At 37.9% G+C, this 16,759-nt stretch overlaps 1 protein-coding gene across 6 annotated transcripts in view; it reads left to right on the forward strand.

Annotated features, from left to right (window-relative positions):
• CTNNA2 (catenin alpha 2) overlaps positions 1 to 16,759 on the forward strand; it is a 502,913-nt gene that overhangs the window by 458,952 nt on the left and 27,202 nt on the right. For all 6 annotated transcript variants that reach the window (XM_032686520.1, XM_032686521.1, XM_032686522.1 and 3 more), the window contains 4 exons: positions 6,070 to 6,183; positions 9,508 to 9,689; positions 12,536 to 12,641; positions 15,580 to 15,714. In XM_032686520.1, coding sequence (XP_032542411.1) covers positions 6,070 to 6,183; positions 9,508 to 9,689; positions 12,536 to 12,641; positions 15,580 to 15,714 — 537 coding nt within the window. The remainder of the gene's footprint in view (positions 1 to 6,069; positions 6,184 to 9,507; positions 9,690 to 12,535; positions 12,642 to 15,579; positions 15,715 to 16,759) is intronic.

Below are 16,759 nucleotides of genomic sequence, written 5' to 3' on the forward strand. Positions count from 1 at the left end.
CAGGTTGGACAGGGCTTGGAGCAACCTGAGCTAGTGGAAGGTGTCCCTACCCATGGCAGGGGGTGGGACTGGATGGCCTTTAAGGTCCCTTCCAACCCAAACCATTCTATGATTCTATGGTTCTATGAAATGAAAGATCTGCATAACAAAGGATCTCCATTTTCCCTCCCTGATTATCCAGCTCCTTAGTCTGTAACAGGAGCTTCCAAACTTCTCTTAGGACAAGAACCACTTCTTAGCACATTTGAGTCTTCTTTAGTCATTTGAAATCGCTTCATGAGGCACAACCATCAGGTGGGATCTTCTATAGAAACACACTTTCCCATCCCCTACACAGAGTTCTGTCTTCCAGCACCCTCCTGTACATCAGAGTTGTCCCTGAGAGGTTACCATGAGACTGTCCTGGTGAGATGTTTCTGCTAAGCACAAAGCACCATTTTAAATTCTGGAGGCACATTCACTTATTTCACTTCTGCCTTACTGTTCTGTTTACTTGGAAAGCTGATCAGCATGCAGGCTCTGCAGTCCTCCCAAGTTACTTTTGCAATTGTATCACTACTACTTTCCACTCGTTGTATGATATGAGTTAATGAATTCTGCTTACCCAGATTAGGAAGATTTATTTTTGCATTCAGACAATTAATGTATTTATGGAGCTAAATGTAGTACTCCTTACCCAGGCAGAGAACTAAAGCACATAAATGGACTCATTATCCTTGTGAGTTAACTGGAAAAATCCACATATATAAGCTTACACAGACCAGAGTTTGCTGAATCAGAACCTTATTTTCTGTAGAAAACAAAATTAGTTTCACTTTGAGATACTCATTCCCATCTGAACATGTCACCCTGAAATGGAATGTATAATTAAAGAGTGAGGCATTAAGCTATAGAAGAAAGTTTTTAGAATATTTTTATCTAATAATCTATCAAATCTCATGCACCCCTTTAATTCAGGCTATAAAACTTCTCGAAGAATTATTAAAAAAAAACCCAAAAACCTGACCTTGCAAACTTTTTAGAGCATCTGACACAATTATTTTCAGGCAGTGATTGTTTGTGTGCAAGCCGTGAAAGATTGAATTTATCTGAGATGATTCTCTCATTTCATAGAGTAAATAAAGCCACTTTTTAAATTAATTTTGGTTGGTATTATTACTTTTGGTAAGCCGAAGGAAGGGAGGATAATCTCTGTTCTTCTCTTTTTCTTTCACAAGGGGAGAATTTATTTTCCCTCTGGAGGAGAAAGGAGACTCATTTTTTCACTGAGGACTACTATTATGAACTACACAGAAGAAAAAATCCCTTCCACAACTTAAGAAGTAGTATAAACGAATTTAAGAGTCTAATTATAGAACCGAAAAATAAAATAGAAAATAATAATTTCATTCCGACATCTTTTCTATTACTGTGTAGGGATTAAACTACACTTTGTTTTTTCACAGCTGTTTATGAAATTCCCTCAGTTATTAGATAGAAACCCTCTCTGCAGTTAGGAGGAATCACAATGGCACCTTTTCTCATTCTTATGTCTCTCTGAGGCCAGTTTGCTCTTTTCACACATGGCCTTTGCTATTAGAAACCTTACCTTTAGTGGCATCTACATTAACCTCAGTGTTACATCTGTTTGGGTCAGGAGTGCGTTTTTGGAGCCAATCTCCAGGTGCTCCTTCTTGCTGTGTTTTAGTTCATTTTACGGAGTAATCTTAGGGCACAGAAACTTGATTCTTTGGGAGGATGTGCTCTGGGAGCACCTTAGGACCCGAGGGAATGGCCTGAAGTTGTGTCAGGAGAGGTTTAGGTTGGATATCAGGAAAAGGTTCTTCACCCAGAGGGTGGTCAGGCACTGGAACAGGCTCCCCAGGGAAGTGGCCATGGCCCCAAGGCTGACAGAGTTCAGGAAGCATTTGGAAAATGCTCTCAGGCACATGGTGGGATTTTTTTGGGGCCTGTCTTGTGCAGAGCCAGGAGTTGGACTCAATGATCCTTGTGGATCCAACTCAGGATGTTCTATTTTGTAATTCTATGATTAACTGCATTTCTGTTCTATCTTTAAGGGACTTTCAGTCCATGAGAGAAGACTACGAGTCTGAATAAAAATGGAATGAGGGCAGTGTGGGGTCCTTAACCCCAGACTGTTTGGGTGTATTAATACCCTTCCACTTTTTCCACACTTGTCCGTACAGGTTTAGCCATCATCACCTGTGGAGCAGCCACTGTGGAGAAACCCAAAGTGTTACAACTTTTCAGGTCCTCTGGAAAACTAGGTTTGATGCAGAATCTCATCATCTTTTGAAACAGTCTATCTCCAAAGGGTGTTATGGGGTCCACTGTCTGCACTGACTGCCTGCTGCTTCTCAGACTGAATTTAAAGTGTTAGATTTACTGTAAATCAGTAAACAACCGAAGACCTGCAGTGAGAGAGGTTCTCTGACTTAGGCACTCAGGTACTACTTTCACCTGAATCACTCAAGCTTCAATTGTACCAAAACAAATGAGTGTGGAGTTGGATATAAAAGCATATTATAAGGTCTACTTTTTTTTTTCTCCTTATCTTTTAGAATTAAAGGGCATTTTCGTGGTAAAAAATGAGGGAGTATCTTTTCATCTTTTCAGTCTTTCCTCTCATTACAAGGTTAGCTTGACTTGGTGTTCACAGTGTTGAAATTCTTATAATTGCATCTTACAATTTCTAAGTGCATACAGCAGTGTAGCATAGTGGGGTTTCTATCTTCATCAAGTATATTTGAGTTGGTGAAATATGAAACAAATAGCATTTATAAATCTGCATATATATGCCACTTTATGACTTATGCTTGTATAATTCACATTTTTATACAGCAATCACAAAATAAAAAAAAATATAGTGATGGAAGGTATTTTATTTGCAGCAAGCTCTTTACTCTCACAGTCAGAGAGATATTTAAACAAAATATTCCAGTGCCTGGAAGTTGAAAGTCACCATATTCATATTAGAAATAAAACATGCATCTTAAAAGAGAAAGTATGTATTTACTGGGTGATTTATCTGGGATTGTGAAAGAATATTCTTCACTGGAAGAATTCATCTGAATTAGATGAATGAAGAATGCTCTTTGTGTAGTAGAGATACTCTATTTGAAAAAGAAGTTGTCCTGGGAAGTCTTATGGCCTGTGCTACAAACCAGACAGACTAAAAATTATGAAAACGACCCAGTTTTCTGCTGAAATCAGTCAGCTCATAAAATCTATTAGTTTTGAAAATTACTGTAGCTTCTCCTGCCACTGGCTGTTGTCGGTTTTGTTTGGAAACAAGTCTCAAATCCGTGTTTCCTACATTTGTGTGACCGTAAGTCCATGTGTCTGCAAGATGGATTCAGTCCTTCCATCCTCTAAATCAGATAAATTGAGTTTCAAACTCTACTGTCGTGGAAACTAGTTTTTAAATACCAAGGTCCTGTTAGTTGTACACAAAAATTAGAGTTGTTATGGTGCGTTTAGAAGGCCCTGCTAAGAGTAGAAGTCTTTAAGTCAAGGAACTTCAATATTTCTTTTTATACCTTTGTGTCTAAACAAAAGGGAGATTCTATTCTATGTGGGCTGTGTCTCCAAGAGATCAGCTAAAACAAAGCAATGGTGCAAGGCTGAAAAGCATGAAGACGTTTGAAATGGCATCAGGCAGACTCCAGCCCTTCCCCTCAATGAAAAATGTAGCTATCTGGGGAAGAAAACGAGGATGTTAAATTCACCACACTTAAAAACCTAAAGAGAGTGAAATGAAAGATCATTTTGAATTAGATCTCACATGTACAGAGGAGAAATATGGAAATGTCTTGTGCTTGGAGTGTATTAGTAACAGTTGCATTACTGGTCCTTTTGCTTTGTACTACATTTTCTCCAAGTTCAACATCTATACCCATTAAATTTCAGTCTTTGAAAGACCACAAATGTTAATGTTAGGAGTGTCAAACAACAACAGCAATACGTTTTTTTCTGAATCTTTCTTTAAGAGTAAATCCTTGAATAGAATTTTCAGAATATTTTTGCTTTTTAAGGGACATCCTCATGGATGTCCTTACTGGTTACAGTGTTGAGACCTGTATTTTGAATGTTACACCCTTTACTGAAGTCTGACTATGAAAGCCTGGGGGAGGACTGCACTTTATTTTTTATATTCTTATTTATAAAAGTGGAGATAGAAGAAACTAAGAGGAGGATATTTGGGGGTGAAAGGATACAGGTGTTACAATGACCAGTGAAACTGGGTAGTTGAATGGACTTGGAGGATGCCAGCTGGTTTATGAAGAAAGGGTTGAAGCTGTCCACCGTATTCCTTTTCTTCACAGGAAAGTGCAGGCAGAGCCCTATGATAGAAAATACTCTCTTTGCTCAGGGAGTTGTATGATTCTCTCTGTAGCTTGTTTGTTTGTGACAGATTTTAAGGTCACACCCTGACCTCAGGCAGCTGAGCAGAGAAATAAAGTGATTAAAGGTGATTCGAAAACAAGACCATTGGTCATTTTAATGATGGGTACCAATCTTTGTGTTTTTCCTGTGACAGTAGAGAAAAGATAAATTCATTTCTCATCTAAACTTCTCGTGCTGTCTGTCCTGTTACACACGCTGTTTGTACATGTCGCTCTTCAGAGACGCGGCCTGAGTTCCATTACCACACTGTCACACTTGGTTATTTCTTCCTCCAGCACTCAGCATCAAAACACATATTTAATTCATACTCTTCAAGCCAAATGAAGATGGCTGTGTTTTACTCTCCCCATCATGTGCACTTCACCATGCAGCTCCAAACAGTGATGTGCACTTCACGTTGGAAGCCAGGCTGGAATATAAACACCGCCAAAAGACTTCTCCACGTTATGTTAGAGGGTTTGGAGCGGTTCCTAGTGACTGAGCATCTTCAAGACAGAGCTGTAATGACAACTGGCAATGATTAGCACCTCTGCTAAAAAGCTTGACGTTGCCTCCAAGCGTGGAATGCCAGCATAGATGATTTCTTCTGTAGTGGCCTTCGAGATTGACACTGGGGGCACATGGGGGTATCCAATAAGGTGATAGTTACTGTGATCTTCTTCTTCTATCACCATTATCCTGTATTGTACCTACAGAAGTTACTCATGTTGTACTAGAGGCTATTCAGTCATAAAATGGAATATGATCTTCTTTCTGAAGACTCTTTTTTTTTGCACCATCTATAGTAAATATGGTACTAAATAGTAATTTTAGTTATACGGTCTCTCTGTATATACATAAGGAAATTTTTTTCTCCTAATTTTTTGCTAGAAGATGAAAAAGCCCAAATAAACATATCCATCCTTTTTTCCTCCCTCCCTCTGAAATTTTAAACAACCTGAAGCCTGCATATATGTAACTAGATTTAACCAATCTGCTTAGAGACCCTCACACCATTTGTAGCACCAGCAATGGAGATAACATGGTTTCAGTCAGGGGATGAGTCAAATTCCAAAGCCTTGTAGCTGAAAAGAACCATGTGACTTAACAAGATAACACAGGTTATAAACTTTATATTTGTTTGAAAACCAGTTGACATCATTTACCATTTCTTTTAATGGGAAATCTCTTACTTGTTTTGATAAATTTTTCTTCCAGGATGTCAGTTGCTTTTTCCCAGATATTTACTTTCTCTTTTGAAGATTACATGTAGCTTCCAGTAATATAATAGTATTAGTGTCCATTTATATAAGAAATAACATTATTTTGAAATACAGCATTCTGGTTGTTAGTGTTTCCAAAGGATATTTGTTCCTGGAACTGCATTCATCATGTTAACAGAGTTAAGAGAAATTGCAGTAAGAAAAGTTGTGGCAAGGTAATGACAAATGTTATTTGTAAAGAAAACTAGAGCTGAAACAACTTAATTTTTAAGACAATTCAATTTCAGTTCCTGAGTGCTTGGGCAGACAAGTTCATTTAAAAGGGAAACAGAACAGCATTTCCTGGGCAAGGGATCGATGAAATAGGAGCTTACTGTGCATAGGACTTTGTCTGTATTCTTTCTAAGCTTGTCATCTCCTCTCTTTGGCCTTCTCTCCCTGTCTCTCTCTCTCTCTCTAGACCCCTGAAGAGCTGGAGGATGATTCAGACTTCGAGCAGGAAGATTATGACGTTCGCAGCCGAACAAGTGTACAGACTGAGGATGACCAGCTTATTGCTGGCCAGAGTGCCAGGGTGAGTGTAAACCCCACATAAAACATTAATGTCTGTATAGCCACCAATAAAAAGCTGTGCCTCAGAAAGCAAAGGCAGTGATTTCCAATCTTCAGGGTCATTTAAGAAAGGACAGAACCAACCTGACCCAAGTGTTGAAAGTTCGTGTCGCACCTATTGAAGTAGCACTGACTTCATTGAATGTTCTTCCTGAGGCTTTTGTGGTGCCTTGTATCAGCTGTTTGCTCCAGCAACTGCTGTAAGAGGAGGCTTTGCAGGTTTGGAATGTGCTGAAGTCCGTGGGAGTAGTCAGTGAATTAAAAAAAAATAAAAAAAAATCCCATCAGGGCACCATGTGCTGTATCCAGAGAAATCTCACATTAGTCATGTTTCCCAGTGTGCAAACCTGTCAAGAAGATCTGTTTAAGCTACCGAGTAGTCCCTGTAATTTAATTGTAATTGAAGACATTTGCTACTGAGTCAATGTAATTTTACCAGGGTAATTACATCATGATAAACTCCAGTCATTGTGATTTGCGACCTCAGCTTGTGCACGGGGATTGCAAATGAAGCTGATGAGTGCTTCAGGGGTCACAGGTGCTGGGGAAGTGAAGTTTGTTAACACTCAGGAATATTCCTGTTAACACTCAGGATTATGCCACCCTCTGATGAATGTTTACTTCATACTTAATAGGCTGCTCAAATCAGATTATTAAAAAACCCATCAGAATATAATTGGAGGGGAAAATGACGTCGTGAAAACATATTTGACTGGAAAGAGAGTTTAAAAAATAAGCCTTAAACATTTTCCAGCAGAGAAGCAGTGGGGAACTGGGAGTTACCTGAATGATTTTCACGGCTGTTTCACACAAGTCTGTGGTTTCTTCTGATGTGTCCTCACACACTTGAACAAACACTAGAAAAAGCTGGTAGCTGGAATGGGGATTTCGTACCTTGGATTCTGGAAGAGGATTTTTAGGGCTGAGAACCTAAAGATCAAAAGGCAATGATGCTTTGAAAAATCAGTTCAGAGAAGCAGGACAGAGGAGTTTTTAGCTGCTCTAGAACTCGGAGTATGTTGGAACTTAGCATAAAGATTTTACACCCTCAACAGAAACAGAAGAGTTACACAAATCTAAAAGAAGCTTACTTAAAAGTATGGGAGAAATGTGAGACATGGAGTCAGTGTAATGGGCAGAGATTTCTTTTTGTCTTAAATTAATTTCCATGAATATTGAACACAGATGGTAAATAAATCATACCATGTATCAGAAAAGCTGGATTTCTATCACTAAATCACAAGGACATAATACATATATTCATTTCAATCTACATGAAGAGAGATGGATTGTGGGTCCCATCCCAGGAGCTGAGAGTGAAAACCATGCAGTACCAAGAATTTCAGAATGATACCTGGATATCTCACTCTGAGAAGGATGACAGAATTGTGTTCTGGAGGGAGATGACTATCTTTTGTGATTTTTATATTTTAAAGAGCATAAAGTGCTTTCTGTTATATTCAAAGACTTGACTACTAAAGTAAGTTTCAGGTACAGCAGAATTGAGGCACAGTACAGAGTATTCTATCAAATTTCATAGTCTTTTCCATTTTTTGGCTACATTTTGGACTGGTAACGTCATCTTTTCTTGATCTGAAAACCAAGTAAAGACTGCAGTAAATTTTTTACTAAGAATTGAGTTCACCTAGGGACTTAGGAGTCTTAAATTCTACTACATTTATTGCAGTTATTATTATTATTGCTGCACTTAAAACCTTCTGCTTTGATCAGCTGCAAACACTGTATAAACATCATACATTATAAGGACAGTTTCTGAATAACATAGATTGCAATATGTCAGAGGAAGCAACAAATGACAAAAACCTAAAAGGAAAACATGCTAAGCAGAAGCTGCCCATTCCACACTCTGCAGTGACTCATTGAAATGATTCTGCTAAGTGGAAGAGTATCTTATTTGAACCGTTTCTGCAGGAAATATTCAAAACATTTTTATTTGTGGAATGTAATGGATTTGTTTAATATGCTTACTCCATAAAGCTGTTAGTATTTCAGTAGAAAGGCTTGTGTTGGCCTTCAGTGGAAATAAAACTGGAATGAATGAGCTGCATTTGCTGTAGGATATGGCTGCTTTGAAAGCACCTCACCAGCTGGAACAGAAATATTAAAACACTGTATACCAGTTTAAAGCGTGTGCAGGTGAAGCTGCCACCAAAAGAAACTGCAGGCAAGACATTCAGATCCACTTCCCAAATTTTACCACTCCTATCATGTTCTCTTCAGTTAATTCATCAGTTCTAGGGTTTTATGTGTATTTTATCTATTTATTTATTGGCTTGACTTACACAGTGTTTTTCTGTGAAAGGACTTTAACATTTGAAACTGCTGAGTTACGTTGATAAGGCCTAATTAAAACTCGTGTTGAATTTTAATTTGATTAACTTGCAAATTTCTCATTTTCTGATCTACTGTTTATAACCCTTTTTCAGTTCAGTTTTGGAAAAGGTCAATTATGAACTTTTAAAAGCCAAGAGCATTTTAAGAATACGTAGAAAAAAGACTTCAGCTGATTGAAAGTGACATAAACAAGAAAAAAAATGTAATGACACTTAAATATGTGTCACACCCCATTAAATGCATAATGTGGTCTTCAGAACCCCTAAAGCCAAATAGTGAGTCAACTTGGAAATCATTAGTGGAAGTGTCCATTTGATCTTCAAAAGTAATTATTATAGTTTTTTAGGGGGGTTTTGTTTTTGGTTTTTTTTTTTGAGAGGGCCAGGAACTTTCTGCTTTCTTGATGTTGGGGCAGATTAGTACCAACCTGTGAAGTGCCTTTTTGCATATCACCCAAGAGACAGAACACTAAATATCATTAAAAGACATGTTTGTTACAATTCACTGGGAAATGTATTATCTTGCATGTCATAGCTTATTTTAGTGTTGGGTTAATCAGAAACTTGGATTTCTGACAGAGAATGAGACTAGGGGAGACACAGGCAATTCAGTCTGCCTTTTCCCATAAATGTCCTTCATTTTATTCTTCCTGGAAGTTAAGATTTAATAGGAATTTAATCCTCTTGTATCAACTGGTGAATAATCTGTATGTCATATAATTTTTATCATCTTGAAGGTGCAAGAAGAGCTATAAACATGCTGTGGATTTTGGCTTTGCCTGTCCTAACAGAAATCAAATGCTTGCTGGATTTTGCTTGGCGTCTTCAACTCCCATGTAAAGCAACTGAAGCTGTGCTTGCCATTTGGACCACTGGAAATGTCAAATTTCTGGCTTCCTTTTTTCATACCCAACTTCTATTTTTTTCTCCAGGCTATCATGGCTCAGCTTCCCCAGGAGGAGAAGGCTAAGATTGCTGAGCAGGTAGAGATATTCCACCAAGAGAAGAGCAAACTGGATGCAGAGGTGGCAAAGTGGGATGACAGCGGTAATGACATCATTGTGCTGGCAAAGCAGATGTGCATGATCATGATGGAAATGACAGACTTCACTAGGTAAGGACAAAATAACCTGCACTGAGGAGTCCAGATATACCACATCTTTCCTTTTCTGTTCAGTTTGTAGCCTGTTGAGATGATTTGCTGCGTTTTTGGAGATGCAAAGCGAAGTAACACACACCATATACAGTGGGATGTGTTGTTTAGTTCTCCACGCACAACAGCTCTGGATATTTCTCCAAACAGGATTAATCACATGAAGTTTTTTGTCCTGTTTGTGAATCTCTTTTATTTACAGATCATCTTGAATTTCAGCAGCAAAGTTAGTCTGTGACCTTACAGACACTCCACTGACATTTCGTTTAGTACCCATCTAAATGCATGTGCCTCTCTGAACTTTCAACATTTCACTGCAATTTGTGTCAATCAAAAATAATGGCAAAACTATTTATATAATTTTGAACACTGAACTTCTTTAAAAAAAAAAATTCCAAATGAAATGAAGCTGTTTTATCTAATATGTCATGGGAGTCTGTCAGTAATGATTTTTTTTTTTTTTTTGCTTTCATTTCTTTTCTCTATTGATATCTTGTTAATCTCTAATTGGAAAGCATCAAAAGGCCATTCATTAATGGCATAATGTAAATAGAATTATTTTGTTGAACTGTAGTCATAGTGTTAAACACACCAGGGACAACATTTTACAAGATTCTTTGAATTACAAATCATCATAATAAATTAAATTTTGTTCGGTGTTTATTTTTAATGGGAGTTCAAACGTTTCAGGGGTATCTGTCAAAATTTGATTGCCTAAAACTGGACAAAAATCTTCATGTTTTCCTTTAGAATTAAAATAAAACATCCATATATTCATCTCACTATGTTCCACAGAGAAGCTGTGGCTGCCCCATCCCTTGGAAGTGTTCCAGACCAAGCTGGATGGGTCTTGGAGTAACCTGGTCTAGTGGACGATGTCCCTGCCCATGGCAGGGGATTGGAACAGGATGATCTTTAAGGTCCCTTCCAACCCAAATCTTTCTATAATTTCTTAATCTCCAGCTGATCATATGCCTTCTGTCTGAAACCTTCAAACCACATCAGAGGAGCCAGTCTCTGCATTTACAGCCTGGAGTTCACACGTATCTGATAGATAGAGAGAGAGAGAGAGAGAGAGAGAGAGAGAAGGAGTGTGTATAAATAATATTAATTTTCAAATAACGTGACTATTTGCATAGGTAGTTAATTGATAATAGGCAACAGCAAACATTTTTATCCATTTTAAATTTAATTATGCCCACAGAAAGTTTGCTTGCTTTAATGGATTACTACTATACTTGCTCCAAGCTGTCGCTCTCTCCACTTACTTGTTTTCCTCTCAGTTTGTGCTGTTCTTTTTGCAGTAGATTCACCACCCCTGGATACCAAATGTCAGGGTAGAACCTCCTGTGAAGGGTGATATTTTACAGGATTCCAAATTACTTATGTATTTGTATTGTCTTGGGACTCTGATCCTTCTGACCAAACCAAAAAAACCAGTATGAAAAACTGCCCAAACAGAGTTTCATGGAAGGAAGAAATGATGTTCTAAAGACACAGCCCAGAATACGAACATTTCATGCAACCTCCTGGACAGCCTTTGATACACTGATCATGGAATTGAAAGTTTTGTAATTACATTTCCCAGCATCAAAAGAACAGAACTAATATGAGAATGAGAGAAAACTACTGTCACATTTTAAGTAAATAAAAAAAAAAAAAATCAAAGTGCACCTCTGTCAGCATCAGATTCAATAACAACTTGTTTAATATATTCCATTAAAACAGAACAAAGCCTATCACACCTTTCTGGTTGACTGTAACCTCAGCAGTGTTAAAATAGAATAATTTTTCAAATGCATGGAGTTTGTGACAGCAAGATCTGCTCATGTAATTAATGTAGAAACATAAGAGGTCACCAAGAAGGACTTTTGCTGCAGTTTAAGTTCACCAGAAGTGGGATACTTTTATTTCATTATCTGTTTAAGGTGGAAATGGAAGTATAGAAAGAAGATTAAAGTGGAAATATGTTTCAGCATGTTATTCTTGGCATTATAGATTGTGAAAAAAGGAAAAATAATACAATGTTATGCTTAGGAAAAGATTTCTTCTGGTTCAATTTTTTAAAAGCATTATGTTTGATCATTTTTTAAATTAAAAAAAAAAAAGGAAATTAAGCTCACTTCCAACTGAGCCATTCTCAGGAGCAGCAGCAATTTGATTAGTACAAACAGGATGAAAGTTTTGAGTGTGAAGCAAACTCAGAAAAGTCTGTGGTGACTTTTTAATTTTTATCTTAGTGCACTTTGGTTACTTTATGGACTAAAATGAGAGTTTCGTACATCATGTTAAAAATATAGTGAAAGATCAATCTTGAAGCTAATGATACCTGTTTTAAGTGTAATATTTAAATATAATATAAGGATTATGCTTCACGTCTTTATTTTCCAGCAGAAAAAAAAACCTACTAAAAAAAAGTTTTCTAAAATGTGACATTCTTGCCCTAGACACGATGGGCTTAACGTTTAGCACTTGCTTGGGAATCACATAATTTTTGAATAGTTGTGTATTCCAGAAAGAGCACTGGCTTAATGAGCACTTAAAAATGCATATACTTTTAAGTACAGCTCATGTGCTTGAAGGCACCATCACACTAAATTGCTGGTGAGGCATTTTGTAAGGGAGAGGAAATGCAGCAGACCGATTTCTTAATCAAGCTGTACTATAAAGTAGTTAAAAGGTGAGATTCTAATAAATTAAGAAGTCATTCGTGTTGCTATTTTAAAATCAAGCACTAAACAGGGTCACTAAAACTGTTGCCTCTCATGATTTATGTAGGTTGTGCGTAATTGTCTTGTATTTCACAGAGGCAAAGGCCCCCTGAAGAACACATCAGATGTCATTAACGCAGCCAAGAAGATTGCAGAGGCAGGATCGAGGATGGACAAATTGGCACGGGCAGTAGCTGATCAGGTAACCACAAAAATGAGCAGAAATGCAATGTGACCTCTGTAGATGAGTTGCCTTTTGCAGGAAGAGGTTATCTTTACTTGGTAGAGAATCACCTGCTGGAAGTCACCACCTGGACACTGATCTACCCATCGAATAGAAGTTTTTCTGTACCTATCAGTTGGGTTTTGCAGTACAGGAAAGTCACAAACAAGTCTCTCTAAAGCTCAGAAATACCTGACTTGTTCCACCTCACTCCTGGGCCCAGATGTTGTGTTAGAATTAGACTGACAGAGACTCTCATTTAGGTTGGAAAAGACCTCTAAGGTCATCGAGTCCAAAATTTATTTGCTGTTGTGGAAGCAGTAGAGACTCAGGTGCTCCGTTACCTTTGCCATATGCCTTGGAATCCTTACTTTCTTTTCAGCTCATTCTTTCAGCAACTTCCCTTGATATGGCACATTTCTTCTTTAATGTTCCTTGACTCCCAGTTTCCTGCTTTGCATCAGGCTGTTGTGGGTATTTCACCTTAAGAGGCCCCTGGTCCCTGTTCTGTGTCCTCACTCCCAGTACCAAACTCATATCACAACTGGAAAGATGAACTCACTAGACATATAAGTTTTCAGATTGGATTCCATCTGGATCCATCTGGAGAGCGAGAGGAAGCAGCATACTAAAAGTCAAGAGCCAAATTTCAAATCCAGGTCCTAGGTAGCTAATTTTAGATTCAGGCAAATTAAATTTGACTGGTTTTTTCACTTGTAAACTTCCTTTCCTCTCGTTGTCATCAGGAGAAAATCCACTAGAAGAGGGAACCGATAACTTCCTTGCTTCTAATCTTTCTCTTCACAATAAGTATGTCTTTTTCTTCTCCAAGAAAGAATGTAATAGTGTGTAACATACCCTGACGTGGAATAGGAGCTGAAATGGCAAAAAACCTGAAGCTGCCCATTTTTCTACGTTATCAGCAAGCATTTTCTCCTGTAGTTAACCCATTCCAATCCTTCGAAAGCAGCATCTGTTCATTTTAGCACAAGAAAGAAGAAATCCATCTGTCAGCTGATGAAATTCCTGGTCTGAAGTATTTGCAGAGGTGGAATATTTTAAAGAAAGAAACACAAAGAGACTTGTTATGCTTAGAGTGCATTGGCTTGAGTCACATTTTAAATTTCAGAGGATTGTAACACTTTAATAATAAACAGTGAAAGCACTTTCAGAATGAATTATTTGTTTTAATGCTTGCACTTTAATGATATTTCACAGAACTTTAGAGACCCTCATGCAATATAAACTTTTTATGGACAGTTGCATTTTTAATTATTGTTCCAATGAGAGAGCTCTTACATTTTTTCACTTCAAGGTGCTTATATTTAAAACCTTGACAGCTCTCTAGAATTATTGCTTTAAAAATTCATTTCTTTCAGTTCATAGACTTCAAGAATAGGGTAAATATTTTTGTATTAAATTGGCACTGGTAGGGAGAAAAGGTTTCTTAGGGATTCATGCCTGAAAGATGTGGCATCTGTCTGAGGAAAAGAGGCTTTATAGCATTGCCATAAGTGTAGGGCACATTTAACCTGACAGCCACAATGGACCTCCAGCTTTGTTTCTTGTTAGTTTTAAAGGGAGAGAAAAAAAGCAAAGTGACTGCTTTCAGGATTATAGACAACAATATATACAACTGGTTCATCATGAACTCATTCCTGGGCAGTGTTATCTGCTGGGTTAGAGCAGTGATCTCAAGTCAAAGGCTGTGATACTGTTGGCTCATGTGTGTTTAATTCTATCAGTTTTTCTTGAAATACTCTGATAATATTTTTTAAAAAAATTGAGCATAGACTTTGTAAGATGCTAAGAAGGCATATTTGGAATCTTTGTTCCCCAAGCTACGCACTCAAAGGGTATTCAAAGGGCATTTATTGGAGATATGCTGTTAGCAATGAACCCTTTTAGCACTGTTTCATCAGAGTGAATTACAGAGGTCTGTTCTCTTGAGGCAAGACTTTGAATATTAACTACAAGACTGTTGTTTATTATGCTCTTGATATTGTGGGGGAAGATGCAGTTTCTATTAAGAGTCCCAGGGACTATGAATAAATTGTACTTGGGCCTTTTCTAGTTATATTGATTATAAAACCCTCACAGTGTCTAGCACATTTGACCTAATCTAATCTGTATCAACACACATTTGGGATTGATTCACAGTATCTGAAATGGTACAGGGCTGTAGACAGCATTCCCTCTAGGATGGAGAACTATCCCTTAGACATGCAGAGGGACCAGCTTAACTCACTGTGTTCTTGAGGACTGTAATACTGATGTCATCTGGTGAGATACTCTGCAATATGTCGCTCACAGTTCAGTAAATAATTTCTCTCTGGCACAGGTTAAAGTTTCAGCATCAAAAATAAGCTTTCCAAATCTGTCATTACCAAACCCAAGCAGCCTCACCTCTGCCTCCCAAGTCCTTCAGGTGTCAGTGAGAGATCTGGCTTCTGCCAAGCCTGAGGCAGAGCTGTGTCCTCTGAAGGTCTGCACAAATGCCAGGGAAGATGGCAACACAGGCAAGAGCTGGCACTAGAGAACTGGACTTAAACTGGTCCACGTTGTGGAGTTTCAGGTCAAACCTGGTCTTTTGGGTGCTCAGTAGATTCTTCAGTACAATCTGATATCATAAGTAAACACTCACAGTGATCATATTATTGTCATTGCCTTTCATTAGTGACTGACAGAGAGGTTTCATCTCTCTCCAGAAAGGTATAGTACATCTCCAGGCTACAATTCATAAATATTGAGTTAAATTAGAGACAGAGTTTGAGTTCTCACATTTCATCAAGTACCTCATGTAAAGACAAAGTGGAATAGATCCACCTAATACACACACATTGCCTCTATCTGGTGACCTGTCTCCAATCACATAAACTCAGCTACAATCTAATGAAATATTTCTTTCGTTCTGCAGTGCCCAGACTCAGCCTGCAAACAGGACCTGCTGGCCTACCTGCAGCGCATTGCCCTGTACTGCCACCAGCTCAATATCTGCAGCAAAGTGAAGGCAGAAGTTCAGAACCTGGGAGGAGAACTTATTGTATCAGGGGTAAGCTGGGATTTGTATTTAGCCATTTATGTTTCCCACGTAGCACTTGAAAGGGAGCATTTTTGATTGCGGTAATACGCAAAACAAAAATCCACTGATTCATAAGCAAGCTTTTTAAAAATGTTATCACCATTATTCCAGGCCTTACAATAGCTTGTGTAGAGCAATTTGATTTTCCAATTACCCTTTGTTTATATTAACCTTGTAAAATCTTCATTCTTCCAAAAGAAAAGTAATTTTATAGCCTAGAAAGTCACTGCCAAGCTGTGAATATTATAATTATTTGGAGCTTTTGTATATTTGCTCATTATAAATCTTCTTTCCTTTGTTAGTACTGGTAATTTCCTTCCTCTGTGTAGAAGCCAGCTCTGTATGAAGTGCATATTGTTAAGATGGTGATGACTAATGGGATTCATTCACTCAGGTTCCAATGCACACTAGGTTTAGCAAAAAAATCTGGAAGGCCAGCAAAATATTTTAAATTTTGATGCATGTGCTGTTTTCCAATACTATTGGCAAGCACAATGATTATATGCTCTAGTGCCCGTCCAGTTATTTCAGTTATTTTCAATGAACACTGCAAACTTCTTACACACAATCCTTTTTTAGAAATAAAGACAGGAATATGCAGCAGCAGTAATATTATAAACAATGAGTTTTCTGTATTTTTAAAGTATTTTTTCTTTTCATTCTCCTTATGTTGGCTTCTGTGCCTCTGGGAGAATACTAGAACCAAGCAGTAGCAATTGCTGCTCTTCACGATTTCCTTTTTTTGTTCTTTCACCCTAGTATTAGCCCCGTGACACATTTGTTATCCTCTAACTCAAATGTGCAATATTTTCACTCTCCTGAGTGTGTTTTCAAAACAATGGTGATTTGTGAGACCCAAGATGCTTCAAAAAAACTGTTTTCAAATGTGGTTTTGAAAAAGCACCCTTTCATTGTTTAAGCCCAATCAAGTACGAAGATTATTAGGACAACTAACTTGTGCCCTTCATTCCATCCATAAGATTCCCCAGTGACATCACTGGCCTTCCTCAAGCAT

Source organism: Chiroxiphia lanceolata, chromosome 4, assembly GCF_009829145.1.
Source record: "Chiroxiphia lanceolata isolate bChiLan1 chromosome 4, bChiLan1.pri, whole genome shotgun sequence".
Taxonomy (NCBI): Eukaryota; Metazoa; Chordata; class Aves; order Passeriformes; family Pipridae; genus Chiroxiphia; species Chiroxiphia lanceolata.